Source organism: Caenorhabditis remanei, chromosome II, assembly GCF_010183535.1.
Source record: "Caenorhabditis remanei strain PX506 chromosome II, whole genome shotgun sequence".
Classification (NCBI taxonomy): domain Eukaryota; kingdom Metazoa; phylum Nematoda; class Chromadorea; order Rhabditida; family Rhabditidae; genus Caenorhabditis; species Caenorhabditis remanei.
The window spans coordinates 545,619-571,256 of NC_071329.1; the positions used below are offsets into that span (position 1 = coordinate 545,619).

Sequence of the window (25,638 nt, forward strand, 5' to 3'; positions counted from 1 at the left end):
AGTGTTTGAGAATACACTGCCCCTAATGCCTAGTACTTTTCCTCTAAGAAAACTACCGTTTGTACCCTTGAAACATGTAATTCAGGTCATGGAGATCTGCGATATGTAAGTTTTCCTCTAATTTAACATAACAAAGTGCCAAATTTATGTTTTCCAGATTGAAAACTGCAACCACCTCGAAATATATGGAAGCCATTATAAAATCTTTATGCATTCGAGTCGAGGGGATGAAAATTGGTTTCAACGGGGAAAAAACTGTTATTTTCTTACATAATCCAAGTTTGATCGTTTGCTGTGGAAACAACACTATAGTACTTGACAAAAGAGAAAAAGTATTGAAAAAGGATTTGAAACCATGGTGAGTGTTTTGAAATTTTTTGAATCAAGTCCTTGTCCGTAAGTACACTTCAAGATAAGCAATTAGGGAAAGGTATACACTCAAAACAAATTATTTTCAGGTTTTCCGAAACTTCATCAATCCTCGAAAATACACGTCAAGTATTCCTCCGAATTTGCGATTTGTTCCAGTGTGGTCCATTCGGATTGAGTATTGTCGCGGGAGGCGTGAACCCGACCACCAAAGAGATATTGGAAATCCCTGAATTTAGAAACTTCAAAGACTTAAATTTGACTGGTATAGGGTTCACAAAGAAGGAATTGGATGATGTAATGGATTTCGAGAGAGAAGATCAAAATTTACACATTGGTGTAGGAAAAATTCCATTTACCTACAGTCATCCAAATGTATGTTTTAAATATTCTTCAGCTTACTAGAGTTGAACGGAATTATAATTAAATACTCCTAAAATGCCGAATTTCACAGAAAACAGAATTCGGTCATCTTAAATTCAAAGTTTTATGAGAAATTGTTAGAGTCACCGCGTCATAACCCAGTCCTTTGTGCTATCAGTTCCCTGACAGATTTTACAATTTTATTTGAGTTTTAGACTTCGTTTCCAAACCAAGATAAATAACACATTCTTTTTTGCCAAACTCGAGCTGTTTGTGCATGTTCCTGTACTCAAAACAAGCGGAAAAGGTGCAAGTTCTGTTTTAGAAAATTCAAAACATTCCAAAGTCCGCAAACACCCAGTAATCTTTTTTTTCTCGACAGGTCTTCAAGTACACCAAAGTCCATTACTGGGATGCTTGTTGGGTTCGTCTTGAACACCTTCTGACGATCAAAGACAAGTTTAAGATTACACTCGGACTCCACGGCTTACCTCTCACTGATATCAATAAATTCCTCAAGTTCTGGGTGAACGCAGAGTATGATTTGTTCAAATATATGCAAATTTATAATGAAAATAGACAGCATATTTGTATCAAAACTTTGTTCGACGGACTCGATGTATTGCATGTATATCGACTCGGACAATGGCGCAATCTAATGTAAGTTGGACTATAAACGGAACTGTTCAGATGACGATATAAGTTTTGAGACAATTGAACCATTTTCAGTAAACATCTGAAAATTGAACAACTTTGATGTCATGTAATTGTGTACGTTCCCGTTCAAAATTGTTGAATTTGTATTAGTTGTATAGAGCATAGAGTAGCGCAAAGTTGCGGACGGTCTAAAGTATCTCAACGAAGTCGTTACTTCTCGTTACAGTATCTTCCTAGGGACCGCCCGTACAAAAAAGTTGTCAACTAGGGAAATGAAGCTCTAAACATGATCTACACAATCAATCAAAAATTGGCAATGTTGGTCAAGAACTCACATAATTACATGACATCAAATTTGACATGCTCTTTTTTACTTATATATTGAACTTTCAGCGCAGTGAAATCACCGGAAACTCGAAAAAGACAGATACTCAGCGTGAATTGGTCGGAGGAGCGTACTTATATGAGTGCCTGGGATATCAATGAAAGAGTTCAAGTAATGGGACAAGATGATGAACCGTATGCTCCAGAATTCGAAATTCTGAAAATGTTAGAACGGAGAAGAGCTTTGAAGATGGAATTGGATACAGTGGAAGAGGATGAGATAAGAAAACAAGAACTAACTGTAGCGATCGATCAGATAACGACTGGAATTACTCTGAAAGGTGTAGTATTTAGAAACGAACGGCCTACTCTCTTTCGATAATTATTGGTATTCATGTTAGCTCAACATAGTTCTTACAACTGCGTTCCACTGAAATTCCCCTGAAAAGTGCCTATTTTTCTCTGAGTCTCTCAATTTCGCACGCAATTTTCTTCGGTTTCGGTAGAGCGCGGTTGTAAGAGGCGTGTCGTGCTAATATGGCAAACTGAACCACAATCCTGGTCTAGAATATGTCAATTTGGGCATTCTGATATTTCCCCACAAAAATGACGCTATTTGACACAGGTGGAAACGAGTACTACCGTAATATTTTGTAGAGAAATTTCGAAATTTACTGACTTTTTTGATTGAGGGAAGAAAATTAATCATCGCCGAAAAATTGATGATGAAATTAGATTAAAAACAATGAAATTCAACAAATTTTCAAGGCCCGGCCCGGCTTCAAAAGGTATTACCAAATTTTTTGAGTTTTTCAAAAACTTTACATTAAAAATCTCAATTTTTTGATGCATAACTAACTTTTGATTGAATTCTGAAGTATCAATTTTTGGCGGGAAATTTTTCGTCATGGCCCGGCGCGTTGCAAGTATGAATACAATGCATATAGATCTCCCAAAATATTACGGTAGCACTCGTTTCCAGCTGTGCCAAATGACGTCATTTTCACGGTGAATTATCACGATGGCCGAGTTGACGTATTCCAAGGCAGGACTTTCTTTTTATCAAATTCTCATAATCACTGTGCAAAACATAAAACTAGCATTCAATGGCTGCTCTCTCTCGTAAGCTCAAAACAGGCCTACCTTTGAACCGACCCCCACCCCTTCTTTCTTTTTTCCTTCCCCCCCCCCTTAACTTGTTTCCTTTCCAGCTTGTACTTTTCTATCCTTTTGTTATTCCTTTTTCCCCAACACCTGCATACAAACAAAGATCCCTCGTATAAAGTATATGTTTTCCGAAATTCTGATGACACCAGTTTTTCCCTCAAAACAGCAGGGGGTCCTCCGTCATTCGGCAACAATTTTTCAATCAATCACTGATTGTATGTTGTATCTTCTTGTTACAAGTGTCGGTAGATCGTTTTTTGTTAAAATGTGTTGTTTTCGACTCGATAATTTCAATTTCGAGCGGACAAATTTTAGGGATTTGCGGACTGAAATGTCTGAAATATGACTCGAAAAGAGACAAGACAGACGGATTGACAGACAGACACACAGACAGAGAAGAACATAATTTTCTGATGATTTTGAACTCGAAAATGGCAATTTATCGGGATTTTCAGACTGAAAGGTCTGAAATTTGACGCGGAATCAGGCATTTGGAATCCCAGTTTGACAAACAGACGGTCCAACTATTTTAAAATTATGTTTATTGTATAGAGCAAGCCTTCAGCTACATTTTTGTAGTTGATCTCTTGTTTGGACAGGCGGTCGCTAGAGAGATACAGTAGGTGAAAGTTCCCACTCACCCAATCTATCATATCCATAGAGAACTCCTCTAACAATCGGCCTATAGTCGGCCAGTGTCGAGCGAGAGAAAGAAGACGTGCGCACACCCGAAACCGAGTGCTGAGGGGTCAGGTCTCCCTTTGCAATCCCGTCTCATTGATTTTTCTTGTGTTGCCCTTTATTCGCAATGGAAGTGTTGGAGAATACAATGCCCCTAATGCCTAGTACTTTTCCTCTAAGAAAACTACCGTTTGTACCTTTGAAACATGTAATTCAGGTCATGGAGATGGGCGATATGTAAGTTTTCCTCTAAATTAGCATAACAAAGTATCAAATTTATGTTTTCCAGATTAAAAACTGCAACCACCTCAAAATATATGGAAGCCATTATAAAATCTTTATGCATTCGAGTCAAAGGGATGAGGATTGGTTTCAACGGGGAAAGAACTGTTATTTTCTTTCATAATCCAAGTTTGATTGTTTGCTGTGGAAACAACACTATAGTACTTGACAAAAGAGAAAAAGTATTGAAAAAGGATTTGAAACCATGGTGAGTGTTTTGAAATTTTTTGAATCAAGTCCTTGTACACTTAAAGAGAAGCAACTAGGGAAAGATATATACTCTCAAAAAACATTATTTTCAGGTTTTCCGAAACGTTGTCAATCCTCGAAAATACACGTCAAGTATTCCTCCGAATTCGCGATTTGTTCCAGTGTGGTCCATTCGGATTGAGTATTGTCGCGGGAGGCGTGAACCCGACCACCAAAGAGATATTGGAAATCCCTGAATTCAGAAACTTCAAAGACTTAACTTTGGCTGGTATATGGTTCACAAAGGAAGAATTGGATGATGTAATGGATTTCGAGAGAGAAGATCAAAATTTACACATTGGTTCAGGAAACATTCCAATGACCTACAGTCATCCAAATGTATGTTTTAAATATTCTTCAGCTTACTAGAGTTGAACGGAATTATAATTAAATACTCCTAAAATGCCGAATTTCACAGAAAACAGAATTCGGTCCACTAGATTCAAAAATAATAAACGAAATATCTTAAATTCAAAGTTTTATGAGAAATTGTTAGAGTCACCGCGTCATAACCCAGTCCTTTGTGCTATCAGTTCCCTGACAGATTTTACAATTTTATTTGAGTTTTAGACTTCGTTTCCAAACCAAGATAAATAACACATTCTTTTTTGCCAAACTCGAGCTGTTTGTGCATGTTCCTGTACTCAAAACAAGCGGAAAAGGTGCGAGTTCTGTTTTAGAAAATTCAAAACATTCCAAAGTCCGCAAACACCCAGTAATCTTTTTTTTCTCGACAGGTCTTTAAGTACACCAAAGTCCATTACTGGGATGCTTGTTGGGTTCGTCTTGAACATCTTCTGACGATCAAAGACAAGTTTAAGATTACACTCGGACTCCACGGCTTACCTCTTACTGATATCAATAAATTCATCAAGTTCTGGGTGAACGCAGAGTATGATTTGTTCAAATATATGCAAATTTATAATGAAAATAGACAGCATATTTGTATCAAAACTTTGTTCGACGGACTCGATGTATTGCATGTATATAAACTCGGACAATGGCGCAATCTAATGTAAGTTATACTATAGGAACTGTTCAGATGACGATATAAGTTTTGAAACAATTGAACCATTTTCAGTAAATATCTGAAAATTGAAAACTTTGATGTCATGTAATTGTGTACGTTCCCGTTCAAAATTGTTGAATTTGTATTAGTTGAATAGAGCATAGAGTAGCGCAAAGTTGCGAACCGCCTAAAGTATCTCAACGAAATCGTTACGTCTCGTTACAGTATCTCCCTAGGGACCGCCCGTAAAAAAAGTTGTCAACTATGAAAATGAAGCTCTAAACATGATCTACACAATCAATCAAAAATTGGCAATGTTGGTCAAGAACTCACATAATTACATGACATCAAATTTGACATGCTCTTTTTCACTTATATATTGAACTTTCAGCGCAGTGAAATCACCGGAAACTCGAAAAAGACAGATACTCAGCGTAAATTGGTCGGAGGAGCGTATTTATATGAGTACCTGGGATATCCATGAAAGAGTTAGAGTGATAGGACAAGATGATGAACCGTATGCTCCAGAATTCGAAATTCTGAAAATGTTAGAACGGAGAAGAGCTTTGAAGATGGAATTGGATACAGTGGGAGAGGATGAGATGAGAAAACAAGAACTAACTGTAGCGATCGATCAGATAACGACTGGAATCACCCTGAAAGGTGTAGTATTTAGAAACGAGCGGCCTACTCTCTTTCGATAATTATTGTTGCACATGTTAGCTCAACATAGTTCTTACAACTGCGTTCCACCGAAATTCCCCTGAAAAGTGTCTCTTTTTCTCTGAGTCTCTCAATTTCGCACGCAATTTTCTTCGGTTTCGGTAGAGCGCGGTTGTAAGAGGCGTGTCGTGCTAATATGGCAAACTGATCCGCAATCCTGGTCTAGAATATTTCAATTTGGGCATTCTGATGTTTCCCCACAAAAATGACACCATTTGACACAGGTGGAAACGAGTACTACCGTAATATTTTGTAGGAAAATTTCGAAATGTGCTGACTTTTTTTGATTGAGGGAAGAAAAGTAATCAGCGCTGGCAATTGATAAAAATTGTTGATGAAATTAGCTTAAAAACAATAAAATTCAATAATATCATACTTGCAAATTTTCAAGGCCCGGCTTCAAAAGGTACCTACCGTAAAAACTGTAATAGAAGCACCCCTTTATTTGAGGCGCACCTAAAAAAGCGGTTTGAATAATAGTGGCGCACCCTCTAATAGAGGCGCCCTCTTAATACGTTTCGAATATTTTTTTCTGGTTTTCAGTCATTCTTTTTCAAAGTTCGTGAAATAACACAACTAAAGCCCAACTTTTTCGTTCAAAGTACAGCAAATTTGAGGATTTTCGTGTAATTTTGTCCGAGAAAGTGTTAGTTTGGTTGAAAATTATTCACATAAAAGTTGGAAAAATAATCGAACGAACAGGTTGAAAAATAGAGGCGCACCCTCTATTAGAAGCGCCTCTGTAATAGAGGCGCATCTGCAAACGGGGGTTGAAAAATAGAGGCGCATGCGCTTCTATTACAGTTTTTACGGTAATTTTTTACCAAATTTTTTGAGTTTTTCAAAAACTTTACATTAAAAATCTCAATTTTTTGATGCATAACTAGCTTTTGAATGAATTCTGAAGTATCAATTTTCGCCGGGAAAATTTTTGTCTTTGCCCGGCCCGTTGCAAGTATGAATACAATGCATATAGACCTTCCAAAATATTACGGTAGCACTCGTTTCCAGCTGTGCCAAATGACGTCATTTTCACGGTGAATTATCACGATGGCCGAGTTGACGTATTCCAAGGCAGGACTTTCTTTTATTCAAATTCTCATAATCACTGTGCGAAACATAATTCTAGCATTCAATGGCTGCTCTCTCTCGTAAGCTCAAAACAGGCCTACCTTTGAACCGACCCCCCCCCCCCCCCTTAACTTGTTTCCTTTCCAGCTTGTACTTTTCTATCCTTTTGTTATTCCTTTTTCCCCAGCACCTGCATACAAACAAAGATCCCTCGTATAAAGTATATGTTTTCCGAAATTCTGATGACACCAGTTTTTCCCTCAAAACAGCAGGGGGTCCTCCGTCTTTCGGCAACAATTTTCAATCAATCACTGCTTGTTCATATGTTCATGTTGTGTCTTCTTCTTGTTACAATTGTCGGTTGAATCAAAAAGAAAAAGGTTAGTTGAGTAGTGTTGGAATTTATTATTAAGGGCTTCGTAATTATTATAATTATAATTAAAACAAAAAAAAACAATCTTATCGACGACTCCTCGACATCAGACTCAACGCTGACATTCGACCAGTTCCCGGGTTCAACTGATCCGGGTTTTGTCTGAAAAAAATTTTCAGAAATTCCAGAATGTTCTGTTTCCACTCACTTTGTAAACTCCCTCATCGCTCTCTGCATATTCGGGAAACCAATATTATACTGGTTGGGAATAACATTGACACCAGCAAATGGTACTTCGATAGTCGTTCCTCCGGCCACTTTTCCTTCCGGCCAATCGACGAGTACTGTATTCGTTCCACGAAAGAAGGAGACTCCGTGATCACGCGGACGGTCGAATGTTCGATGTGTGGCTGGAAATATTCAGAAATATTCAGATGTGGTGAAATGGCTGTGGTGTCGTAAACTTTGAGCCGCTGTATCTCAAAAGTGGGCGGAGCTAGCAAAAAATGTCAATTTTGGAAATATAGCCCTTGAAATTTTCTATATTTTGTTAGTAAGAATTTTTTACATAGCTCTTCAACTTCCGTCGTTTCAAAGCTAGCAAAGAGAAAACAGTCGTTTCTCTGCGTCCCTCCAAAACATCAAACGGTTGTTTCTGAAAGCTGGGAGGAGCTAGAAAAAAATTTCCAACTGGTGAAATGTACAGAATTTTAAGGACTACATTTCTATAGTTGACAACTTTTAGGTAGCTCCGCCCATTTTTGGGATATTTTGTCTTGTACCCAATTTTTTTTAATGCGAATTTTGCCAAGAAATTTGGCAATATTTGGAAGGCTGTCACATCGCTGGTAATGGGCAAATTGTTTCAAAATTTATTTCATTGTATAGAACACGTCTGGAGCTTTATTTTTGTAGTTGACAACTTTTTCGCACGGGCGGTCCCCAGAGAGATAGAGTAGCGCAAAGTGGAGGGCTGCACAATCTACCTAGAAACTGTCACCACGCGCATTGCTTTGCGCTACCGTAATTCTTTAGGGACCGCCCGTAGCAAAATGTTGTAAACTTTAAAAATGAAGCTCTTGATATGCTCCACACACTCAACACAATTTCCTACTCACCCAATCCATCATATCCATAGAAAACTCCTCTAACAATCGGCGGTGGTGCCATATCCCTATAGTCCGCCGGTGTGTAGTCCTGACGTGGCTTCCACACGAATCGACACTTCGCCGCCCATCTCTGACAGTTATTGTATGCAGGTGCACGGGTTCCCGGGTAGCACTCGTAGTTCATCATCCATTGGAGGTGAAGACACTCACAAGCGTTGACGCATCTGGAAACAGAATCCTGAGGGATCCCGTCAAACTTCTTTTTTTGAAAACTTACACCGGATCCGTCTCCTTACAATGTGAGTAACATGTCGACATCGCCTTGATTGTTGCTTTCGGCACCCCGGCGCCTTCCCAGAATTTGGTTTGGCGGCGGATCTAAATTTGTTCTTTGTTTAGTTATTTCCGGGGATAACTCACGTGATTAATTGATGGGTAGACTCGATCCGAGCAATAAGTACGGTAGCGTTCACAAATGATACGCACTTCTTCATTATACGTGGCAATATTGGAGGAGCGACAGTAGTATCTGGACAGGTACGTAACTTTATGTGGTATGGGCGTGTATGAAAAAGTTGTCATCAACTACAAAAACGTTCAATATGTACAGTACTGACCATAAAGAATGCGACACTTGCAGTTTTTAGTGGAAATGGTCAACTTCGTCAGTGTGACACGGCCTACCGGAGAGTCTCACAATATTGATTGTCTATGGCTCAGAAATCGTACTATTTTGCACTTAAATGAGACGATTTGAGGGAGAAATTACATTGTCAATATGTAACTTGCTAGGGAGTACCCGAACAAAAAAGTGATAAACTACAAAAATGAAGATCTTGATTTATTCTATAACATCGTCAGCTACAGTAGCACCTCCGCCTGCCTATCTACCTCTCTGTATAACCCGATGTCCTCTACCTACCTATAATGATTCACAAATCGTTTGCACTGCTCTGACAACGTTGTCACTTGCTTCGTATCCTTCTCCAACTCCTCCAACGGGATATCGAATGGTTCCAAATCACCGCCAAGGACAGTTGCAGATAGCGTGGGGTCTGAATCGACTTAGTGCAAAAAAGTTGTCAAAATAAAGACATACCTTGCGCTCCGCCTATCCTTCCCGAAAATATGGTAAAAGTTGCTAAAAATAAGAAATTGGCTATCCGCAGCCTAGCCATTTGGAAAATAATGAAGAAATGATAAGAAAGGAAACGGATTGGATAAGAAATGATAAGAAGGTATTGAATAACAAACGGGATTTTCAAGAATTTAGAGATGATGACGAGGGAGACCACGAGAATCTGGATTTTTAAATGAAACGGTAGGGAGGGAGAGGTGTAACAAAAAAACGGGAATACGATGTCGTTTTGAAAAAAAAAAGAGAACATTGGGAACAACAATGATAAGGATGATAATGGCTATAGGTCTACAGTTCCCGAGAATCTTCAAAATCAAAGAAACTAATTAAGCATAACTACTGGAGACTTATATGATTAGACGCATATGTTCTATGGTTCTTACTGTAGGACTAGGTTTCCGAGGTCTGGTTTTCTTGGCCAGCAACTATTCCCTTAATATAAAAAAAAAGAAGTTTAAAGCATAATATCTCGACTGGCTTTAAAGATACATAATTTTTCAACTGATGAAATGTTCTATAAGTATTGAACTACAATTTGCCAATTGATAATTTTTTGATATCTATATTGGAAACCGACACCTCTTTTACAGGTTTTACGGGAAACCCCTAAATTTAATTTTATTTTATTTATTTATTGACTGGAAATATAAATCATAAAGATATACAAGAATTGTTTGCCCGGATGTCGGGACATTTGTAAATCCGTCACCGTACATCAGGTTGTCATCTGTTCTTATTTTTACCTAACTGTACTGTAACCCTGAAACAATGGTATCGATATGAAAATTATCCTTTTATTCAGACTGAATAAAATTTTGAATTGTGCCCTAACATTCTTATTTTGATACGCCGCCCACATCGGTCACAAAAATGTTTGGTCAGCCTGACATCCCCATAGTCCGGGCAACACTTTTTCGACAGTTAGGACTTAAAGGAAGAGTATTTCCGTGTAGTCCCAATTTTCGGAATTTTCGGGCACCGATCCCCTCTACAACTTCCCCATGCTCCTTATTTCAATATCACAAGCAATTCTTCTCAATTAACATCTCCTTCTTCTTGCCTCATTTTCTCAACATATGTGCATCATAAACTTCATCCATCTTTTCACTTTCCCCCCTTCTACGGGGAGGGGGGCAATTAAAATGACAAGGGGGGTCTAAGCCCCCTTGTCAAGAAGAAGAAGAACAAGCAACAATATGCTGCTCATGGATGAGTTTACGACCTTGTTGAAAGAGGAGAGGAAAATGAAATTGGTTTCTTCAGGAGGAAGAAGACGTAGTAGTAGTTGTAGACACATGTTCTTCCAATTGACTGCGTATACTGATGTAATGAGTCAAGAAGAGAAGTTGTTATGAGTTGTATTGACTTAATTATGACTTAATTAGGGGCGTAGAAAACGCAATATTAAAAAGTTAGGCTATCCGTCATGTTCTTGAGATCATTGAGGAAGAAGTTGATTGCCATACAAACCAAATTTTTGAAAATTTGTTATGTTTTTATGCGACCAAAGTTGGCGCGTTCTGAATTATTTCTGGTCATTTTCTACCGATTTTAAGAGATTTTGAACTAATTTTGACCATTTTGGATAATTTTCAGCCAATTTTTGACGATTTTGAAGAAATCCGTTTTGTTTTAACTGATTTTGAAGCTAAATTCGTTTTTTTTAATAATTTCCAGCTAATTAAAGCGCTTTTTGACCGATTTTCTATCATTTTCAGAAAAAAAGATTATATCAATCGAATTTTGGCTTATTCGGAATAAATAAAACCAAAAATTTGATTTCAATCATTTTCAGCCAGTTTCAGACGATTTTGAATATTTTCTGAGCCGTTTTTGACCAGTTTTCATGGTCTTGTGAAATCTACAGTACCGTGCAGTAAGATATTCAATTTAGGCTTTTTTCTGTAAAGAATGACCAACTTAGAGAGGGTGTTACGGTATCACTGATTGTCAAACAAAGTAAATTATGTATAAACCATACAAAACAAAGGAAGAGCTTCTTTTTTGTAGTTGACGACTTTTTTGTACGGACACTCCCTAAAGAGTTATGGTGGTTTTAATGGGCACCACTATTTCCCCTAACTTGACACCTCGTTCTCCCTCATTCCTCAAATCCATTGCTTACTTAGCACATATTATACCCCTTTCCAATTTAATGTGATTGTTTCTCCCCCTGCCAATTTCCCATTATTTTCTCCGTTTCGAATTGGAATTGATTCCAATTCCAAAGAGAGGAGGAGACAAAACTAATATGTATACTCTTTCTTTTCTTGTTTTTCAGGAAAAGAAAAACAATGGCTTCCTACCGTAATCCCCCCTCACGTATGCAATTTAATTTGTTTTACAAAAAGAGAGTAAGCTTGAGTCACATTCTCAAGATTAAAAACAATTGTTTTTCTTTGCCTTTCATTAGGTACCCCCTAGGTTTGTTACCGTAATCCACTGAAAAAAGTAAAAAGTAAAAAAGTAATTGTTTACGTACGAAGAATATGAGAACGGCTTGTTTTTTGGGAGGACAAACTGGTGGGCCTGTCAATCTGCCCGGATGTCCCATGCTGGAAATTTCGAGCTTCTCGATACAAAAGGTGACGTAAATAGCGGGAAATCGCTTAAAATCTTGAAATTGCAGATAAACACCTGGACATCTGTGCATTCTTCCCTGCAGATTCTGAATCCAATTGAAAACCCCAAAAACGCGTTTAGTGGGCGCGGCTTAACCTCAAAAGCAAAAACTCAACACATTTGAAAAATCTCGAAATCGCAAATTTTTAAGGTCATTTTTCGTGGTCTTCTGGATCCGATGCCTCAACAATTATGGGCCCTTGGACACACAGAAATACGAAGCCAATTTTGAGAGTTCGGTGAGCTACAGACATCTGGGCGACAGGACACACATACAGACAAAAAGACGCCGAAAAATAATATCCGAAAACTCGTCCTAAAAGTCCTAAACAAGAGTCTTTGATTCTGACACCAAAAATATCTCAAACACCTTTTTCAGCATAATTAGTAAATTTTTATCAGAAAAAAACTAACTAAAACAAACAAGTTATGGCTTAGATACGCCATTGCGTACAGGAGCTTTTGGAGCAAAAAGTCCAACTGCACTTTTTGAAAATTACAATTCAAAAGAGCGGATTTGGAACGATCGGGGTAGAAATTTATAGAGAGTTCTCAACGCATACGGAAAGTCGATTCCCTTGTCAATGTTTTGAGTCATCCGAATAGCTGGACACCCCTGACCCCCAACTATCTTGTTAACTCTATCACCCTCTCTCTACAGTATACCGATTCGGCAAAAAGAAAACCGATTGACAAAAAAGTTTCTTGTTTATGATGTCCTCAAAAGGAACACCGCCGCGCCCGCCTCACGGTCAAAAACTGGTGGCAAACACAAGACAGTGCGGATGTTACAAAATGATGAGACTTGTTAACTGTTCCCCCTTTTCCTCTAAATCAATGGAGCCTTCACTAATCGTATTTCTTAATACGGGGCACACGGGCGGCGCCGACACGTCTGCAGTCAACCGTGCGGCGCTTTGATCTTTGCGGCACCACAGTGCCACAGGAGAGGGATTTGGCGCGCAGTGGAGGGGGGAGGTGTCCGTTTTGATGGACAGGACGGGCAAAAACGAAGGAAGGAGGGGGGAAACCGTTTTTGATTAACTGGTCAGTGAAATGGATGGCATTGTGATGGTGTTGTGGTTGTGGTTTTTCTGGTTTTGTTGGTGGTGGTGGTGGCCTCCATTTTTAGGACCGTTTTTCTTCTTAGTGGACTTTTTGGGGTCCATTTTTAGGTATCTAAGTTTTAGAAGAGTTTTAAGTTAAGATTGAGAAATGTAGTTAGTTTTAGAAGGAACTGATACACAGATGACTGATTAGATAACGGCTGAGCGGAATTCCGCCTCCTGCCATTCTAAAACCCGAATTTCGCTCAACTCTGATTTTGTTGGCTTAGATTTTCTTTCTTATTTAGATTTTACTCAATAATGATGACATGGTTTGTATCCCAAAAGCTACCGGCTGGACATGTTAACTGTGTAAATTTATCTAATTTTTTTCATTTTCGAAAACAACTAAACTTTCCGAATTTTATAGGTTAGGTAATTGTTCTCGAAAAACTGTTTTCATTGGTTAAAAATAATATTGACAAATCCAAGCATACACATTGTCAATCAAAAATTTAGATCGATGATTACTTTTAATTAAGACGAAACTACTCAATTTTCAAAAAAAAAAAAGAAATTTCTGAAGCCGCTCTACTCCCAATTATCATCACTGCGTAGTTATCCTTTTAGTAAGACTTATACGACATCCGGACAAACAGGAATTCCTGAATTTTCCGATTTAGATAACTGACAAAATGCACTGCAGCACCTTCGAGCACACTATTAGCCAATTTGGAATTTCATGTGAGAAAGCTGAAAGTTTGAGAGCTCATACCTCGGCTCGCAGAGACATTTACCCGATTTTGACTGCAGAAATGGACTCAACTTAGTCGAAAGTACTTGTGACCATATTTTTTATCCCTTGTGAGAATGTAGCAGACACCTAGGCTCCTGTCATGCAGGATTTACAAAGATTTTCTAAGCCTTAGACCCCTTCTGACATCCGGACATCCCTACCCGATACCCTTCCCACTATACCTTTTTCTTCTCTCAATTAGCCTAATATATATGTAATAATCACCCCCTTCTTGAACCTTTTTTCGATCCCCCTCCCATCTGAAGGTATACGGTAGCAGTAGTATCATTCATTCCAAAACGTTTTATAATATTAGGTGAGAGACAGAGTAGTTATCTATTATTATAATAAAATTCCACATTCATTAAATGGTGCTGAGAAAGGGCGGTGGTGTACTTGAATTTAATAGAAACTTTACGGAATTTATGATCTGGTCTTGACACCAAAAAAATCGAGAAAAAAACAGAGGTGGTGGCGTCTAGAATTGGTTAATAATATAGAGGGTGACGATGAAGAAAAAGAAATAGAGAGGAGGAAAAGGAAGACAATAGGAGGAGGGCTAGTACTAACTACTAGTTGACTAAGAATTAGAAAAAAATATGAGCGTAAAACTTTTTTGAACTTTTTGTGAGAGTTGTCTAGTCTAGCTCTCAAAACCGGGAGAGCTTCGTTTATTGAACATCTGAAGCATACAGACAAACAGACAGAAAAAAAGAAGCTAGACTTCAACCACCACAATTACAGTACCGCTTAAAAGTACATATATGAAGATTTGGTTTTTTCAATTTAAAACGCCAAACTTTGAGATTGTGTCACGGTAATACTTATTGTACCATCAAGTACATTTTAAGTGGATCATACAAATCAAAGGTAGAACTCCATTTTTGTAGTTGACAACTTTTTTGTACGGACACTCACTAGAGAGTTATGGTCTTTTTAAAGGGACGGCTCAAAAATCGCACTATTTTGCACTGAAAAGAGTCGATTTGAGGGAGAAATTACTTTGACGATATGTAACTTGCTTGGGAGTGTTCGTAGAAAAAAGTTGTCAATTACCATGATACAATCTCAAAGTTTGGCGTTTTCAACTGAAAAAGGCACAAAATTGTTGGGCACCCAAGAAAACAGACATACATCTTAACATCCGGACTTATAGGGTTATAGGTAAAAAGTTTGGAACTCTTAAATCTGGAAGAAATTGGTTAGCTTATTTGTATTTCTCAAAAACAGGTGTTTTTAGATTGTTTGACATCATGTCCTAGTTTTCGAACTCCCTGGCCTAGCTTTCTCAATTTAAAATTATTGTTTTTTCAGCATAAGCTATAGATAACATTATGATGCTTGTTTTTGTAGTTTACCACTTTTTGATATCTCTTCAGGCTATTGAGAGTATTTTGTTTAAACTTGATCTGCTGATTCACCTGAGAGAGTTAGTGATACAAAATTTGGTAGCCTGAGATCCTATTGTTTGTTTTAACACATATTAGCAGGGCAAACTTCTTGCCACCGCGCTCTAGCGAAACTGAAGAAAATTGTGTGCGAAATTGAGAGAATCAGAGAAAAATATACATTTTTCAAGGGGATTTCGGTGGAGCGCAGTTGTAAGAACTGTGGCGAGCTAACACAGGCAAACCGCTCCGGATGAAATTTGGTCCAAACGCGGATGAACACTCGGCGTCAAAACGATACCAAAAAAGACATCAAATTTGGTCCTAATTTGGACCAATTTTAATCCTCTGCGGTCGGCAGCGGAAAATTTGGGCAGGGGTTCCCCGGATCAGAATTTTCTGGTTCTTTCTAATTGTGAATAGTTAACAAGCAACAAACAATTGTATAAAAGTACATCAATATTTATTTTATTCAAACTTAAGAAAAAACTTAGAAAAAATTTGGAAAACTCAGTGGAAAAAATGGAAAAATCGAATATTTGGCGATTTGTTTTTGATTTTGCTTCTTGATCTGGTTCCGGGGCGCCATTTATGGGTCGACGACGATCTAAAAAATGATTTTTAGTTATTATCGGTGATACTCTTTAGTTGAAATCTTTCTGCACAAATCTTGTTGAAAATAATTTTTTAAGTCAAAAGAAGATTTTTTCATTCGTAAATTTTCTTAATTGTAGAGCAGATACTTCGAAACTATTTTTGGTTAAAATTGAAGTGAGAACTCGAAAAATTAAACTATTTCACATTCTGATTGAAATTTCCAAATATTTCCAAAATATTTCTAAATTTATCATACTATTTTCTTCCTATTTCAATGTCCATATGAACCAAAAGTATTGTTTCAAAATTTCGGAATTCTAGTGTTGCGCAAAAGCACTTACAGTTATGGGAATGCATCGTAAACACATAAAAGTGCGCAGACCAGAATCCAAACGTCGGAAGCTCTTCTGAAAAGACAATTGTCAATTTTGTTTATTTTCAGAACGAAACTCACTTCTATGTCTTTTGAATAGGGTAGTTCCGCGATTCAGGCCAATTGGTAGACGATTTTTGAATGTAATTGACTGAAATTCACTTATTTTTGTTTAGAAAGCGAAAAATCTCACAGGAAAAACGTAAAAATAAAAGAAAATGAAATAAAATTGAAAATGAATGAGTGCCAACTCATCCACATTTTATCCTCGTTTCATCCTCGGTGCTTTTGAGATCCCCCCAAAAATGAGGACGCCCGCATCTCACCCGCGTTTCATCCTCAAAACGGCTTTAAACCGCGTAGGATGAAATTAGGGCCACGTTTGGTCTTAATTTCGTCCTTCGCCCGCGTTTGACCCGCGTTTCGTCATCAGCGGTTTGCCTGTGAATAGTAAAATAGAAAATGTCATACTGATCATTTTTCTGTTTTCACTTGTTATTTTTTGTTGATATCTTTGCAGGTTCTAGAGGCAAAAGTTACAATACCTAGGAACCCGAATATGGCCACCAAATCCCATTTTTCTTCATATTTTTAAATTTCTTACAACAAATTCAAATATTGACATGACACTAATCCCTCCTAAAGACGTTCCCCCTCTCCTCCTCTAATCTGCTAACGAGTCTTGACAGTTCTCATTTTCCTTATTTTGACACATCTCCTGTTCAAAAATTTCCATGTTCTACATATTCCAATATTCTTGTTACTTACTAACAATATATATGTGATACCACATACCCCAGACAGGTTTACCTACTTTCCAACAATATGAGAACACAATTGCTCTCAGCGGGTGGTCCGTATGGGCCATGGAGGCAACGTCTCTCCCAACACGCTATCATCATTAACTGGTTTCGTATTCTTAATATAGGTTAGAGTTACTAAAACACTAAAACAAAGACTTCCTCACCCATACACAATAATCATTCTGTAAGTTAGTCGTCTCACCACCCGACGCCTTCACTGGCTAGCCCCGCCCCCTTCCCTCCATCTATGGCGCCGCCCATCATATCTAAGGGACACATTGTCTTCGTGTGCTTCTCTTTATACCAAAACAAATTGACATTCTGATTCTGATTTACTCTTTCTTCTACTATTTGATATTATTAATATTATGCCACGACCCGGAAAAGATTCGTATGATGAGCAAAAGCCGCCGTACTCATACATATGGCTCACCTATATGGCTATACAAGATTCTGATGAGAAGATGTTGCCGTTGACGGAAATTTATAAATATATAATGGATCGGTTTCCGTTTTATAGGAAGAACACGCAGAGGTGGGTTTTGGTATGAGAGTTGGGAGCAGGGAGGTTCAGAGCGCCAGAATCGGGCGGTAATTAAAGTTTTGTAAAAAGTTATAAATATTGTTAAGAAGCTGAAATTGTGAGGATTTTGGATATGTTTTTAGATTTTGCTAAAGATTAATATGAAGCGAGTTACAAAGGTTTCAATTTAGGTGTGTTTTACCAAAAAATTTGGAGACCTAGGGTTTAGGGTGCCAGAATCGGGCGGTAATTAAAGTTTCGTAAGAAGTTATAAACATTTTTAGAAAGCTGACATTATCAGAACTCTGGATATGCTTTTATAATTTTTCCTTAGATTGATATAAGGCGAGTTACAGACGTTTCAAGTTAGGAAACACTTTGAAACCTTATTCAGAATTACCAAATTTTCAGTTTTTTGATTACCTAAGTTTCTTTCAAAAATTTAATATGATTTATACAAAACTTTTAGTGTGTTTTTGAGTTTTTTGAGTCTTTTTTGTTTTTTAAGGGCTTGTTTGACTGAATTTCGAGGAAAAACTCCATTCTAAGTTTATACAGTTTTAATAAATTTATTTGAAAAATTCCAACTTTAAAACGTCGTAAGGACTTCGGAAAGAAGGATAATGTGTCAAACTTATATTATTTTTGTAGAAGAATTCTAGATCTCCAATTTTGTAGTTGACAATTTTTCCGTACGGAGTTAATCTTGAAAGTGCAGTATTTAGGCAGCCATAACTTTCCTAAGAGACTCCGTGCAAAAAAGTTATCAACTACAAAAACGAATCTCTGAAATCACAGCCTAGATAAAAATTAGAATAACACAACATAATTAGTTCAAATTTGAAAAAGGGGAAATTCATCAATAGTTGTAGTGATCAATGTGCCAAAGTTCTTTTTTTTTTAACTCGTTAACTTTTCCTGTGTTCTTAAATTTCCATAATTTCAAATCTCGAACATTCTACCTTCCAGATGGCAAAACTCCCTCCGTCATAACTTGTCATTCAACGATTGCTTTATTAAAATACCGAGACGGGCCGATCGACCTGGAAAAGTGAGTTTTTCATTAACTACTAATTATGAGATTCTATTGTAATGCAAATACCGCCCATATTTGAGTCTAGTTCCGAAACATTTTCAAACATGAAAAATTCCCAGAAAACAGAAAAAAGAATGATCATGTGATGCCTTCCCAGAACTAATATTGTACTGCATTCTCATGCTCCGTAGACTTCTTCATTAGGTGGTTCAAAAAACCAACAGCTATACACTATGACTACAGTAACCCACTAGTCCAATAGATCACACAGAGGCAGACATCCTGAAGTTATCTAATAACTAATTTTCCAATTTCAGGGCTCCTACTGGGCGGTCCATCCGAATGCCTCGGGAATGTTTGAGAATGGAAGCTGTTTACGACGTCGAAAACGGTTCAAGGTAGGTGGGGGAGTACTGTACCTCTTTTTTATTGTGTAAATTGCTTATCAATGGGTATCTTCCTTCCTACGCGCAAAAATATAAAGAAAAAAATATTTTTTGATTTGTGAGTTTTCGGCGCGTGCTGCTACCGTACACTTTGCTTCTTTCAAGGTTGATGACGAAAAAGGCGAGAAATTTGTTTTAAATAAGGCGCCGCCTCGGGCGCAGGAGATTATGATGAGACGGATTGGATAAGGAAAGGGGATGGAGAGGGGTACTGTATCTAGAGAAAACTTTAGAATAGAAAGAATAAGATTGGTTTAACGGGGGATTAGGAACTATGTGGGAGGGGACAGGAATTCTAGAATATGTACACAAATCGGGAGGGGGGGGGGGGGTACTGTAAAAGAAGAGGATGGTAAATAGGGTTTGAGGACTGAGAATCTAGTGGTTAGGCTCTTACAAGGAAACTTCTTTCAGAAAATGTTTGAGAATTTGCTGAAAATTGGCTCATGGGTGGTTTCGCTCGTTCTGAATACGATGCTAACAAAATTGTTTGCTCCTTTCGGCTCTGGAGCTCAAAAAACGAGCCAATTTTTAACAGATTGTTAAAGATTTTCTAAAACGAGTTCGCTTGTTAGCTTTATACGTAATCTAGATTCTTTAAATACAGAATTCCGATTTTAGGCTAAAAATCCATAGCATCGTGCAGCACTGACCATAAGAATGGCGACCCTAGCAGTTCTCAGTGTCAGAAAACTGACAAACTTTGAGAATATGTCACGGCGTTATCTTTTGCCTCATCAAATCAATTTTGATAGGCTTTGTAGATTAAGAGTATATGCTTATTTTTGTAGTTGGCAATTTTCTCGTACTCATGCTCTCTGAAGAGTTATAGTCACTCGATGGAGATTTCTCAAAAACTCAATATTTTGCGCTGAAAAGGGTATTTTTGAAAGAATCGGTCTAAAACTCTTCATGGAGTATCTGTAAAGAAAAGTTGTCGGTTACAAAAACAAAATTGTGAGCCTGATTCACCAATCTTACAAATAGTTGACATTGTGATCAATCTTAATGCCCGATATTGTATTGCTAAAAATCTCCAGTTGTAAAGATTCTATGAGTTTTCACAATCGCTACATTATTGATATTGTCAGATATAGATATTCTATTTCCCCGTGTTTATTGAAAAACGGACCATGAGCTAGGCCATGACTTCAGCCTTGAACGTCAGACCATAATCGTGCTCGGTCCAATTTTTAAATATATGTTTCGCACGGTGACAGCTTCAAATTTCTAGCCATGTCAATTTTCTTCAGTTTAGGGCTCACTTTCATTTATCTCTGTAATCTTAGACTCCAGAAAACACGCTTTTGTGAGTACAAATAACAACGTTACCGAACATTGACATCTCTACTCTGTACTGGAATTGAACTTGGGATTTGTTAATAGTCTTTAATTTTTAACTCCATCATCATCAATATCATAATCCCCCCCTTTTTCCACACAAATTGAGATGAATTGACTCCTGAGTGCGCGAAAATTCTGACACTTGCCATCTGTTGCACCAAGAAACAGATGGTGTATTTCGTAGTTGAGTGGTAATATACCAGAAAGTAATAAGTTTGTGTTCAGGGGGGGAACTAATTGTTTTGAGTCTTGTCTGGTGTGTCGTTAGACGCGTTTTTCTTACGATAATCAAATACGCTCTATTGCACCAATCAACAAAAAATACGCAATTCCTACAATACTGACACTTTGCTAGCCCCATCCAATAAACAATGATGACACCTTTTCTAAATTCAACCCAACCGCAATTCAAACTACATCAATCTTTGTCTCTTTGAATTCGCTCTCTCTCTTCTATTCCTTTTAAATGATTAGTCCACCTTCTCCAAGGCCATTTAGCCATCCCCCTGTCCAACCGTCTTGTCAAATCTACCGTACGCTCTCTCTCTCTCCTTAAAACATTGCGCGAAATGAACTGCTTATATATAGGCGACTGATTTCATTGTTTCTTTTTGACATGTATATGCTGTGGCGCGGTGTCTCTAAATATGTACAGTTATGTACATGTCACTTTTTGGAAGAAGGCGCCGCGCTTTGATGGGATTTTGATTTTATGGATCGAAGAGATGGACAGACACTGTGGAGGATGTCAAACAAGCATAAAATAACAAAAGGGTCTTATGATTTACTGTGAAAAATGAATTTTCGACAAAGATTTTTGGAAAAAATTGGTGCAAGTGCAGCAAGGAGATATGGGCGGAGCTTAAACTGTCAATATGAAATTCCAACTGCTCTTTTCCGAGAAGGATTGAATTTCATGATAAACACCTATTTTTGTCGATGTTTACGAATTTGTCTTGAAATTCAATGATGCTCGTTAATAAATCAGCTGGAATTTTATCCTTGCAATTTGAGCTCCGCCCACAACTGCCTGCCGCACTTGCGTTTGAACTTTTTTCTGAAAGTCCTTGGAATATCCGGTGTTCTCTGTACTTCGCTCTACCGTATCATCCGAGTGAGGGATCGGGCAAGAATGTGGTCAACTACAAAAATGTGGATCTGGGTTTGACCTAATTATATAATTAACTCCACCACGATTGGCCTGGCTTTAGTCTGAACTTGACGAATTTTCAAGTTTTTTGACTAAAAATGACCGAAACAGTTGCAAACTGGAAATTCCATTTCTGCAATGAAAATCAAATCAGCTAAATTTTTCTTGTTCCCAGCCAGGATTTTGTTGATTTTGACTACAGAAATGCAATCCAAATAACGAAAATGATAACGTGATATTCTGGAATTTCCTTGATGCACCTTCTCTTTCCGACAGAAACTTCCAAATTCATCTAAGGGATCTAAAGTTTCATATCTGAAAAGTAAGGTCAGATTTGGGATCGTTGGGTTCAGTGACTACGGTAGATCTCCAAGAGTACTGTAGCTGAGGATCCGGAAACTAACAAAATCTAACATACGACAGTAATCCTGAAGCTCAAACTCCGAAAATCCAGGATCCTAAGGAGATAGTGTAGTAATAGTGAGGTACAGTATCCCAAGCGACTTGACTATAGGGTCCTAGTGACTCCTGTAACAGAAAGATTACTGTAGTTGTGTGGGGATCCATGAGATCCTACTGACTACTGTATCTACTCATATTCCTGAATCGCTTTCAAAACTAATTCATTTTCCAGGCCCGCGACCAGGACTACGACGACGACGATTTCCATCCAGCGCCCTCAAAAATCAGCCGAAAGAACCCACTCCCCCCAATGGACCCTCCAATCACCCCACCATCCCTTTCCTCCCTATTCCCCACTCTTCCTCCCTCATTCCCCAATTTCTGTCTGTTCCCCCCGGGTCTTGATCCATCAAAGTCATTACTCATCAACCCGTTATCCCTCCTTCTGATGCCCCATTTCTTGAAACAAAACAACGCGAGTAGCACTCCCCACTCCGAGTCTTCCGATGTATCCGGGTCATCGAAGACACCGACTCCTGAAGCTGGCTTCAACTCATCGTTTAGTATTGACTCGATTTTGAGCTCATGATTCTAAATTTCTGTATTTCATTTTTCCATTTTTCATTCCTCCCGTGCCCATAATTCCCCCTGTCATCTTGTCTTTCTGAAATTTTTTCGAGATTCGTTTATTTTTTCGCTCACAGACATTTCGAGACCAGTTTTTGAAACATCTGATTCCCAAATGTCCTGCTGAGCCGGGTTTTCTATTTTATCCATTCTTTAAGCTACATTCCTTCCTTATTTTTTCCCCAGAATTCATATTTTCGGTGTTTGTGTCTTTTATAGTTTGATATAACTAACAGTATTAGTCCCTCTTTATCATCTGTTGTGGAAAATTCGATTGCGCTCCATTGACCATCCGGTTAGATTATAAATTATTAAAGAGATTATAAAAATTTCAAGTTTTTCGATGGGATTATTAAAGAAAATGGGCACTAAGGGAGTTTTGGCACTAAAATTTTCAGATTTTTAGGAAAATTTTTGGTTGGAAGTTTGGGTCTGTTCTTTGACATTTGCAGCAACAGAAAGTCATAAAAATCGTAAATCAAGTCTCCTGAGAATCGACGATCAGCAAAAATCAGATTTTGTGAATTTTCGAAAATTTGACAAATTTACAAAATCTGCGGTTTTTAACCATCTTTTCTTAATTTTATGGTTTGTTTCCGTTCAGAAGCAAATTTCAGACATCGAAAATCAAAAATCCAGCTAAAATAACACCGAAAAACTCATTTTCTTCCACCCGGGTCTCCCGGGCACATCCCTGAATTAGAACCGCACAGCTTGCAGTTTAAGCTCCGCCCACAACTCCCTGCGCTTGCGCGTTTAAGTCCGTTAAATTTTTTGAAAATCAGTATGAATCTAATTTCATCTATGATTCATAGCAAGAACAACTGCTTGTAGGACTGAGTGACTGGAATCAGAAAAAATGAACGTTAAGAAAAGAAGAAAGAACTTTATTCATGAGAAAGTTTCAAAAAGAAAATAAAAAATTGTTGGAAGAGAATTCGCTCATAAATGTATTCACCGGATCATTCAGTATCACCGCGTGGATGTAATCATCGAGAATTCTCTTATCTTTTGTGCGCGTAGAACTTACTCCTAAACGCATGGAACAGTAGACAAGCCACTGATCCGGAGTAGTTCCTATAGACACGCGTGCGAAGACCTCTCGTAAGAGGTTCTCCGACTTTGCGAACATGGTTCGCGTATATTCTAAGCGAGTAGAACTTACTCCTAAACGCATGGAACAGTAGACAAGCCACTGATCCGGAGTCGTTCCTATGGACACGCGTGCGAAGACCTCTCGTAAGAGGTTCTCCGACTTTGCGAACATGGTTCGCGTATATTCTAAGCGAGTAGAACTTACTCCTAAACGCATGGAACAGTAGACAAGCCACTGATCCGGAGTAGTTCCTATAGACACGCGTGCGAAGACCTCCCGTAAGAGGATCTCCGACTTTGCGAACATGGTTCGCGTATATTCTGTGCGAGTAGAACTTACTCCTAAACGCATGGAACAGTAGACAAGCCACTGATCCGGAGTAGTTCCTATGAACACGCGTGCGAAGACCTCCCGTAAGAGGATCATCGACTTTGCGAACATGGTTCGCGTATATTCTAAGCGAGTAGAACTTACTCCTAAACGCATGGAACAGTAGACAAGCCACTGATCCGGAGTCGTTCCTATGGACACGCGTGCGAAGACCTCCCGTAAAAGGATCCCCGACTTTGCGAACATGGTTCGCATATTTTCTGTGCGAGTAGAACTTACTCCTAAACGCATGGAACAGTAGACAAGCCACTGATCCGGAGTAGTTCCTATGAACACGCGTGCGAAGACCTCCCGTAAGAGGATCTCCGACTTGAAAAAGCTAGAGTGATTGTTGTGTACACTCATCATGGCTTTTTCTTCCAGGTTATCGAGAACTATTTGGCGTCGGTTCTGAAAAATGTGAATGTTTAAAAGATATTGGAAAAAAAAACGAGAAGAATGATAAGAAAAGACACGGAGAAAGCAGCGAAAACGGATTTCAGCGGAAAAAAGTCTTATCATTCTTATATATAAAAGACAATTGGTGCTTCGTCTGTCTGTCTGAGGCACTGTCCGCAACGGTTTTGGAAATAGAAAAAAAACTGAGCCAGCGGGCAAAACCAAACTGAAATGCTGTACAGCGACCGCCGCTTTAGAGCATTCGGCCATGCCGGCACGTTTGGGAGTCGGAGGTGACGTAAACGAGGAAAGAACAACGGATGACAGGAAGTTAGAGTCTGGCAGAACATTAAAGGAAAACCCAACGATACAAGTAGCAAGAACGTTCACAAAAAGAACTGAAAACTGTAGAAAACGGTAGAAATCTGTTGCCAAGAGAAAACAACAGAACTTCCTCAATTTAAATCGAAAAATGTAAAGTTTATTATCGAAATAAAAAAGAAGTGAAAATCGAAGAATATTTGAATGGAACTGCTCTGGATAACCGCTATTAGGTTTCTTAAGTTCAGGTTAGACTGGATAAATGCAACAAGGAAAACTTGAATAAATCGTGAATGATTTCACGGAAGTGTGCTTGATAAAAAGGAGAAATATCATTTATAAGTTTTTTGAGTTAGCTGGTTAAAAATTGCAAAAATAGGGAACATTTTGCAGTAACGAACCCGTTGCCTCACGACTACTATCAATATTTTCACACTAGAACTGTCGAAAGTTAGTTAGGTACCTGAACGAAATAATGCCATTTTGAGGAGGAAAACTAGAACAAAAACCGAAGAATAGCGGAAATTAGAAATTTTTGGTTTAAAACGAGGTTTAAATTATGAAAATTTGATAGATATGATGTCAAAAACCAGATTTATAACGTTTTAACCGAAAAACCGTGCAAAAAGTTAGAAATCTCGATTTTCATGGATTCTGTACGAAATTCTCCCGTAAATAGGTTTATTCCACTCGAAAACCGCTGAAAAATCACTTTTGCACACCAAAATTGACGGAAAAATGTGAAAATTCGGGAAAACGGGCGGAAATAGGAAATTGTTGGCTTA

At 38.2% G+C, this 25,638-nt stretch overlaps 4 protein-coding genes across 4 annotated transcripts; 3 read left to right on the top strand and 1 right to left on the bottom strand.

Moving 5' to 3' along the window:
- Positions 1-88: 88 nt before the first annotated feature.
- On the top strand, positions 89-2,095 carry GCK72_003723 (uncharacterized protein; the record flags this gene model as incomplete). Its single annotated transcript, XM_003097208.2, has 5 exons — positions 89-105; positions 158-358; positions 459-744; positions 1,115-1,392; positions 1,783-2,095. The coding sequence occupies 5 exons, from the start codon at positions 89-91 to the stop codon at positions 2,093-2,095; spliced, it is 1,095 nt and encodes a 364-aa protein (XP_003097256.2).
- Positions 2,096-3,781: 1,686 nt separating this feature from the next.
- Positions 3,782-5,805, top strand: GCK72_003724 (uncharacterized protein; the record flags this gene model as incomplete). The annotated part of the gene is made up of 5 exons (XM_003097215.2): positions 3,782-3,798; positions 3,851-4,051; positions 4,146-4,431; positions 4,830-5,107; positions 5,493-5,805. The coding sequence occupies 5 exons, from the start codon at positions 3,782-3,784 to the stop codon at positions 5,803-5,805; spliced, it is 1,095 nt and encodes a 364-aa protein (XP_003097263.2).
- Positions 5,806-7,354: 1,549 nt separating this feature from the next.
- GCK72_003725 (uncharacterized protein) lies at positions 7,355-9,555 on the bottom strand (the record flags this gene model as incomplete). Its single annotated transcript, XM_003097207.2, has 7 exons — positions 7,355-7,430; positions 7,477-7,678; positions 8,387-8,601; positions 8,655-8,755; positions 8,798-8,906; positions 9,300-9,432; positions 9,477-9,555. The coding sequence occupies 7 exons, from the start codon at positions 9,553-9,555 to the stop codon at positions 7,355-7,357; spliced, it is 915 nt and encodes a 304-aa protein (XP_003097255.2).
- A 7,953-nt stretch (positions 9,556-17,508) lies between these two features.
- On the top strand, positions 17,509-22,630 carry GCK72_003726 (uncharacterized protein; the record flags this gene model as incomplete). Its single annotated transcript, XM_003097206.2, has 4 exons — positions 17,509-17,675; positions 18,633-18,714; positions 19,017-19,097; positions 22,274-22,630. The coding sequence occupies 4 exons, from the start codon at positions 17,509-17,511 to the stop codon at positions 22,628-22,630; spliced, it is 687 nt and encodes a 228-aa protein (XP_003097254.1).
- Between the last annotated feature and the right edge of the window lie 3,008 nt (positions 22,631-25,638).